Below are 8,401 nucleotides of genomic sequence, written 5' to 3'. Positions count from 1 at the left end.
TATGCCGTCGCTCAATTAGAATTAGCTTTACTTCTGATAAACCGATGGCCATTATTTTAGTAAACAAACCTGTTTGAACAACCAAGGCTTAGGAGCTAAAATGAACTACAATATACTGTCAAGTGCTGTTAATGCAATTAATAAAGTTTTCGGAGACTCACGTTCTAAAATAAATCTGCATTGTCAAATAAAAGAAGCAGGTTTATTGAAAAAATAGGTTGAGCCTAGGCCTAAATCTTCTAGGCTTGGTATGGGTTTTAATAACGCTGGTGGAATATCCCACTTCGACGACTAGCTTGTTCCATTTTCGGAAAGTGATCTCTGAACCGAACCGTATTGGTTATTTTCCCCAACCTTTTCTTTTTCTAAACTACTCATTATTTAACTTCATCCGCACAAACCGAGCGAGTTAATAAATTTCAATAAAGCTACATTGGGCTGACTAAAATTTCGACGCAAAAATTTCTTCTTAATTTAGAGGTTTTCCATTGGCTTAAATACATATGTTACTAGCCAATAGTGTGACTCCCAAAATTACTAGGATGAATAAAAAGGTTAAAATCTAACGTAGTCCACCTTTTTTCTGGTTCGTGGTGAAACAAACCGTTAGTGAAGTTTTTTGAATGGAATAAAGGTACAGTGGCATACTTATGAGTGATTATGTTACATATGGTGAAAGGAAACAATTGAATCCAAGGAATAATAGAAACTGCACAATTGCGCGTTTTCGACGTTTTGGAGGGTAATTACTCGGATACGGTTCAATTTAGGAAAACGTTTCTCATAACCTTCTTCACTCCTTGTTACCCAAAGAACACGCCTGTAAATTTGTGCCAGACTTTTTTGAAACACCCTGTGTTTAGTAGGGAGAGTGCTCTTATAGATCTGAAAAAAAAATTGATTTTAAAAACTTCGGGAGGAATAATCTTATTGGCTAAGACAAATGCCCACGTGGTTCGATTTTATTATCTTGAATGAAAAATACATCATTGATGTCACGCGTTTTGAATTTAAAAATCGTTCCTTTTGACGGTTTTTATTGTCACGCGAAAAATTTCTTTTAGCGTCTATTTAGAATAATTCTAAAGTAAACTAAGTACATATTATGATTGATACCAAATTTCGTCAACAAAAGGTCGTGGTGTTTAAGGCCTTTCGGTTGTGGAACTTGTGGCCTTCTGGAAAACTTTTTGTTTTTCCCTAAGAATTATACCTAGTGGTCTGCTAGCTCGTCTTAACGATAAAAAAATATTTTTCGGAATTATGATTCATATGAGGAAATTGTTGTATATTTCATATAGTATATTTAATTTCCCTTTAAGGTAATATCCTTTACTATGTTTAAATTCATCTTTTCTATAGATAACCTTTGGTTGCAGTTTTGTAGCCCCTGCTCTTAACTTAACTTATAACTAGGGTTAACATATGTTGCATTATAATCTTCTTCATTTTGAAATTTGTGGTTGTTCATATTTTTGGAATAGGTAAACACTGTAAATCTCGATTTTCTTTAATTTTTAAACATAAAAAAATCAAATAACATCAACTACTTTGAAGGGTCGAAACTAAACTTCATTAGTGAGGCAAAATATGAACAACTGTATTATTATTTGTCAATCTTTAAGACTGTAGTGTTTATAACTAGAAAGCCTATAAGTTGAGGTACCTCATACTAATATTTTCTAATAAAGTTCAATTTAACCATCCCAAGGGGTTAGTCTTTTTTAATTTTTTGGTGAAGTTTTAAACTTAAAGTTATCCCATTACAGACCAATGGGGGCTCTTGTCTTTCATGTTTTTATTACCCTTAGTTTACTATTCATTACCTCTGTTCATGGTTATCACAACAGGTTTTATTTAACAGCAACCTTAATCCTTATGAAATAAATAGAAATTTTAAGTTTTTTTCTTACGAAAAAAATTTATGGAAGATTCATTTAGATTTGTTTAAATATATGCTTTATCTGTAATACTTATAAATGTCTGTAACGTTTCGTAGATTAGATTACTCAGAAAAAAAGGTCATAAGTTTTATATGTAATCTATTATTTGTGATATGTAATCCTTTACTTGCGAAATGTAATATCAAACGCAATAATTTGCAAATGAAATCTGGTTCTAGCAAACGGTAATGTTTTTATATACAATCTTTCTTTAACAGGAATGATGTGTAGTTGATTGTTTTGTTGGAAAAAGGTATCAGTTTCAAATTAAGGAAATGAAAAAATGAATACCTTGTCAGCGGCATGCATAAACTGTTCACGTAAAATTGGCCTACTCCAGCGAAAGGTCAGTCTTTTTAATGGAATTTTGTATGAAGGAAGGAAATGCATAGAAATAAAACTATTGTTCTTTAATAGAGCGTTTACCTTTAGTTTCTTAGTCTATTTCTTTATTTACTATACAATTTTCATTTTACCATCATGAGGTTTGATGCTAACATTTTAATGAACGTGGCTAAAATTTTTAATTTTCAGAGGCTTTGTTGCGACTGCAGCCATGTATTTTGTTCAAACTGTCTCCCAAAAGAGAAAGGAGGTGCCAAGAGAAAATGTGGTAAATGTAAAATTCTTTCCGCCAGACCACTGGACCGCAGAACCATCATGGAACTTCGCGTTTCTGAACTTAAATGGTTTCTTAAGTCAAAATCAGTGTCCATTTTTGCGTGCACTGAAAAATCTGAACTAGTTGATCTGGTGATGCAACATGCCCCAAATGTGGCTAGTAGTAGTTCAACAAGTTATCACTATGACAGAGATGCCTTAAGGGAAGGAAGATATTCACAAAACTCTAGTCAAAAAACTGATGTACCTTTAAGTGAAGACCATGGCGCTGAAAATTCAAGTACTGGGGCTCCCCAGGTAAGAAAGTTTCTAATACATTCCTTAACTTTTTACATTTAAAATGGATTAATTTTAGGGCTGTGCGAGTACTTGAATATCATGAAGTACTCTGCCTTTTTTGGGGTCGAGTACTCTAACTCAAATAAGTAATTGGACAATACTCGTCAATTACGTAGTACCAAAAAATTGCATATTCGGGTACCTCTCTAAACTCGTTGAGTATTAGTTTTTTTTCTATCCTCATTGCTTCAAAGCTCAGAGAGGTTTTTACAACTTTTTGGGGGGCATTAAACGGTGCCTACAAAGTTGTGGAAACTGGTTCATTTAAATTAAAGGAATATTTTTCAGCATTAAAAGTTACTTTATACTCCTTTTAAATTTAATTTCATAATTACTAGAATAAAACCAGCTCCTAATTAAGTACGTGATCACCCAACTCGTTAAAATTATTACTCAAGGTTTTTTTTTAGTTACTCGACTCGAATAAGAGAGTTTCCCTTAATCAAGTACCCAATTACTCGTTGATAAAAAAATGGATACTCGATAATCGACTCGATTGCCCAAAACCATTACTCGCACAGCCCTTATTAATTTATATTCATACTATAGTAAAATCAAAAGTCCCAAAACCAATAGGCTTAAAATAGTTTTTAAAACGTTTAAGTTAGAGGAACTTCCTAAATGGTGACTTTTTTTGGATAACACCATCAACTAAAATAGAAATGAAGAACAGCTATTTCTACAGAATAAAAAGATCTTTTTTCCCGGTTAAAATTGTGGCCTTTAAACCTCTTAATCAGTATGCGTAGGCTTACTTAAACTTTTAGTAACTTGTAGTGGCAGATTTAAATCTCATGGTGTTTATGCCGAGAGATCAGACAATTGCCAAAAGGCTTTACGGAATTTGGGTAAAAATTCTAGTTTTTCCTAAATAAAACACTGAAAAATAAAACAAAATGTAAGTATGCGGGGAAAATGAATCAGGAAAATCGTAGATACGTTGCTGCTCTCAAGGAATGACCAAATTTTAAATACTAGACTTCAAATGATTTTAACGAGTGGGTCGCGGGTGTCCATCTGTGGAAATCGTAGCAGATGGCCCCTTCTCGCAGAACTACAGTGGCAGCATCTTGTGCTATGTTTTAGCGTCAGTACAAATTGTGATTATTGCTTTTGTCCCGGTAGCACGCTTGTGTGGAAAAATATAGTAAATCCACCTATTCTAAAAAGGAAATTCAGGGGGGGGGTTTGGGCTTAAACCACATTGGAATACTTATTTCCAAGGAGTACAATCCCGATCTTCTGCGATAATTATTAGTGTATAGGTGTGTCTAAGCATGCATAAGTAGGTTCTTATAAACGGCAATAGTTTGATACAGATAGGAATCTTATCTCACAGATAAGAAGGCATCTGCGAATGTCCCTATCCCCTTTCATTCCAGTGTTGTCTGATTTAAATCACCTATTATATTTATGCAAATATAAAAAAGTACGCTAGCATGAATGTTAATTCAGAGCAAATTAATTTAATTGTTTTTAATTAGTAATTCAATTTAACTAAGATAAATTTAAATTTTAGTTTACATTACCATTGAACTCACATTGAGTCAATTTGTCAAGAAAAAACGCCATAAAACGTTAAAAAAAACAATGAAATCAAAATATCAACAACCCCGTTTCATTCCCTATCAACGTCAAATCCCGGTGTTCTCTATCTCTTGACATTCCCACTATCCCTAGAGAGATATAAGCTCAAGACTATTAATGTTTTGCATGGCTCTTTTTAAAACCATTTTTAATTCATTGCTCATTTACTACAGGAAAGGGCTCAAGATTCCAGATCATGTCCTCCGTCTCCTAGATCGTTCTCTCTACATAGAAATAGCGAAAGCTGCTCTAGCCTTAAAAATCAGGTAAAGATTCAGGTTATAGGATGTCTAGCCTTAAAAATCGGAAAACGTTTAGGTTATAGGATGCTCTAGCCTTAAAAATCAGGTGAACATTCAGGTTATAAGAGTTATAAACAGGGAAACATGGCTGGTTAAAGAAGTTCCCAGTAGGGGGACTCATGGCCCCCAAACGTATGGTTGTAAAAATCTTTTGTTTTTACTGTTGTGCCTCCCCCCACCAAAATCCGGACTATGCCACCGATTGAAAAATCATATTTAGAGCAGGGGCTGTTTTTATTTATATTTTATTTTTATCAACAGCTAGCCTACTTTATTTTCAAGACAATTATTGGAATTTCTATAGGAACTGGTATTTATTGTGGCGAAGCACTTATTTGTTTATTATTGGAAAGGGGTGAGGGAGCAGACAGTACCTTGCCTGATAGATATTTACCCCTGAAATAAGGTTTAACACAAGTCCCTCCACCTTATCTGTAATATGCTTTCTAAGCGTGTATGAGTAAAGGAAATTTGTTAACTAATATATTTGGATCAAAATTTAAACATCCTTGTAAAATTTAGTATGTCTAGTGATAATTGTAGGTGTTTCCATAAAATTAAAATACTGGGATGCAACGTACTGGTTTTTAGAATGTGGAAATCTGATTCATTTTGTGATAAATCATTTTCGGAATATTGTGCGTCCGTCGCAGGGAGTAAATCCTAGCAAAGCCACTGCTATTTTATGGAAAGATCCATTGAAAAATGTTGATTTTTAATTTTTAAATTGTTTTCCCAATGCTTCTACACTATACTAACAATAATAAAATTTTAATACAGTAATCTGAGATTATTTTATGCTAAGAGAAAAGGTTTTGAAGAGAACTAGCCCCTGTAGCAAATTAGAGTCGGGCCGACGTCGGCAAAAGGTACTAAACACTAAAGTCGGCTGACCTTTGGATTGAGTGTCGAAATGTCCTAGGGGTAAAAGGGTCGGCCGACTACAATACGTCGACTCCTTACCGCCTTTTAATAGACCTAAGAACCGACTCCGAAACGACGTCGGGCCGACTTAGAATGTACTGTATCATTACGTCGAAACGACTTACTTTTTGATATTTTAAGTGACTGAAAATGACCAAATAAAACCGTAAATATAGCTATATACATGTAGTTTTTCCTTAAATCGGAAAGCTCTTGAATCTCGAGTACAGAGTTCTAGAGTTTCTTGGGGCTTAGTAAAACATATTTAGCTATATGAATGTAACCTACTTGAGCTGAGAGATTTTTAATAAGGAAACAATATCAGATTGAATATATTATCTTTTTCGAAAAAATATAATACAGAAAGGAAGTTATTTTATAATATTTCAATTTGTTTTATTAAATCCCTTACCAAAAAATAAGTGGTCTAAGAACTATTTAAGTTGGTTTTAAGTTTGTATTTGAGACAAATACCAACTAAAAACCTACTTAACACCAACTTAAAACCAACTAAAAACTTACTTAAAATGTTACTTAATAAAAACCACTTAAAGCCAACTTAAAACTTACTTAAAATGTTACTTAATAAAGACCACTTAAAAAATAATATGTAATTTTCTGACCACTAAAATCCAACTAAATACCAACTTAAAGAAAAAGGCATTTTCCCACCCACTTAAAACCAATTTAACTAGTTTACTGAAATATGCTGACCACTTAAAACCAACTAAATATCAACTTAAATGTGAATACCAACTAAAAACCAACTTATTTTTTGGTAAGGGATCGCAGTTTTTAGCGATTAATTGGCAAAGCGCGACTTTAAATCGATTCTTTGCGCTACAGGGGTAATAATTAAATGTAAGGTCTATTTTAAGTCGGATAATGGTCGGCATACCGACCATAAATAGTCCCAAAAAAGGATTTACATTTTAGTGTCGAAAAACGTTCGGACGTTTTTAGGTCGGCATTTGGTCGTCGACTATAAAGCGACTTTTCGACCGTACCCCGACCCTAAAATGGCTTCATGTGCTACAGGGGAGGTTTTTGCCTTCCTTTATTAAATTCTGACTGTACTCTCGAAAATGTTAAGGTGTGTTTCAGGTATAAAAATTGAAACAAGATTGTAAATAATTGCTCGTTTTAAATTTTCATATCGTCAAGTAGAAAATTTCCTGGTTTTTACAGCTCTAAATTCAATACAGATGTAAATATTTGTTAGGTTGTAGGTGGAGAAAGAACATCAATAAATAACTAACATAACTGGTTTTAATCAAAATATAAAAGGAATAATATTATTCAACAAATTACAATAGATTACAACTGCACCCACGCCATTCAGAGTTAGAAGTGGGGGAGAGAGATTAGCTGTTAACTGATTAATGACGTCATCATTATTACATCATCATAGACGCTGCCTTGTGGAAAGAATGTAAAACAGGGTAGTCAACAAGGTACGCCGTATGGCAAAGTCTTATAGAAATTTAAGTTTGATATTTCACAATATTAGAGATACACAATTTTTCCCACCTTAAAAATATTGTACTACCAAATGATAGGGACTTGACACATTATGTATTGAGACTAACAAAGAGGCATATAAAATTTCATGGGTTGAAATTTCTCCAATTGAAATTCTTAAGTTACTTTTGATAAATTAACACTTTTATATTTTTCTTTTGAACGTATTAGGGAACTGCCGAAAAGATAACTACCTCATCATTAGATGAAATAAAAGGGCCTGAAGATATTGCTCAACTAAGTACCCGCCAATTAAAATTAATTCTTGTCAGAAACTTCGTGGACTACAAAGGCTGCTGCGAAAAATTGGAACTCCAAGATAGGGTGCATCGGCTCTGGAGCCAAAAACAAGAAAGAGGTATTTCCATTCAGAACAATTATTGGTGCTGCCACTATAAAATAGACAAACTAAGCCGTGATTAGAAAAATTATAGACTTCAGACGTAGTCCAACTGTACCTAGTCTTTCCTAGAAAAAACGTTTAACTTGATTACTAACTAGAAAAAACTATTTTCTGAACCAAAATTAACGCAAACCACCTCGATTATAAATGGTTGAGGGTAACTCAAGAATACACTAACCTCTTTCAAGAATAAAATTAAATTTGAAAAAGGCTTGATTTAAAATTCTGAACACATATAGCTCTACTATGCCAAATAGAAAAACATTATTATTCAAACTTATATTCATACCCAATTTTTCTGCAGAAAATAAAAACATTGTGGATGAAAATATTTGCAAAATTTGTTGGGAAACCCAAATTGATTGCGTAATGCTTGAATGTGGACACATGGCAACATGTACACCCTGTGGAAAGCAAATGAATGAGTGTCCTATATGTCGGCAATATGTTGTAAGAGTAGTTCATACATTTAAAGCTTGAACATAGCCAATCAATACATATTGAATAAAATTGTATTTTCTGTATATTTGTTACTTCTCTGCTTTGCAATGTTAAAATACAGTCAATAAAACTTTATAAATACTTTCTTTTAAATTTTCTCGCATTTTGATATTTTGTACATCTAAGTGAACATTTGTGGTATCCACACTGAGTTATATCTGAAGAGTGCAATATTTGGGAAATTTAAGGCAAGGAAAATTTTAAATAAAAATATAGGGGCACCAAATATGGCTGCCTTACCTGAAATCAAATGTTGTGCA

The 8,401-nt window shown here is 33.2% G+C and overlaps 1 protein-coding gene across 2 annotated transcripts; it reads left to right on the top strand.

The window, feature by feature from the left end:
• Nucleotides 1-1,130: 1,130 nt before the first annotated feature.
• LOC149956665 (E3 ubiquitin-protein ligase rififylin-like) lies at nucleotides 1,131-8,234 on the top strand. Of its 2 annotated transcripts, none has more exons than XM_090165500.1 (6): nucleotides 1,131-1,322; nucleotides 2,162-2,289; nucleotides 2,478-2,861; nucleotides 4,664-4,756; nucleotides 7,409-7,595; nucleotides 7,945-8,234. In XM_090165500.1, the coding sequence occupies exons 2-6, from the start codon at nucleotides 2,227-2,229 to the stop codon at nucleotides 8,118-8,120; spliced, it is 903 nt and encodes a 300-aa protein (XP_090021626.1). In that variant the 5' UTR covers nucleotides 1,131-1,322; nucleotides 2,162-2,226; the 3' UTR covers nucleotides 8,121-8,234. The 2 variants fall into 2 exon arrangements, with proteins under 2 accessions (XP_090021626.1, XP_090021627.1); XM_090165501.1 differs by lacking the exon at nucleotides 1,131-1,322 and adding an exon at nucleotides 2,110-2,128 and having other exon boundaries at nucleotides 2,197-2,289.
• Nucleotides 8,235-8,401: the final 167 nt, after the last annotated feature.

Source organism: Leiobunum rupestre, chromosome 2 (genome assembly GCF_980474605.1).
Source record: "Leiobunum rupestre chromosome 2, qqLeiRupe1.1.hap1, whole genome shotgun sequence".
NCBI classification, from domain to species: domain Eukaryota; kingdom Metazoa; phylum Arthropoda; class Arachnida; order Opiliones; family Sclerosomatidae; genus Leiobunum; species Leiobunum rupestre.
This window is presented reverse-complemented; position numbering and strand designations above follow the sequence as displayed.

What these genes read in the sequence shown, in the direction of transcription:
- LOC149956665 (XM_090165500.1), top strand. Translation starts at nt 2,227, where the DNA reads ATGAATACCTTGTCAGCGGCATGCATAAACTGTTCACGTAAAATTGGC. An exon ending in GCTCTAGCCTTAAAAATCAG is followed by an intron (nt 4,757 to 7,408) that starts GTAAAGATTCAG and finishes TGAACGTATTAG; the next exon opens with GGAACTGCCGAAAAGATAAC. An exon ending in GAGCCAAAAACAAGAAAGAG is followed by an intron (nt 7,596 to 7,944) that starts GTATTTCCATTC and finishes ATTTTTCTGCAG; the next exon opens with AAAATAAAAACATTGTGGAT.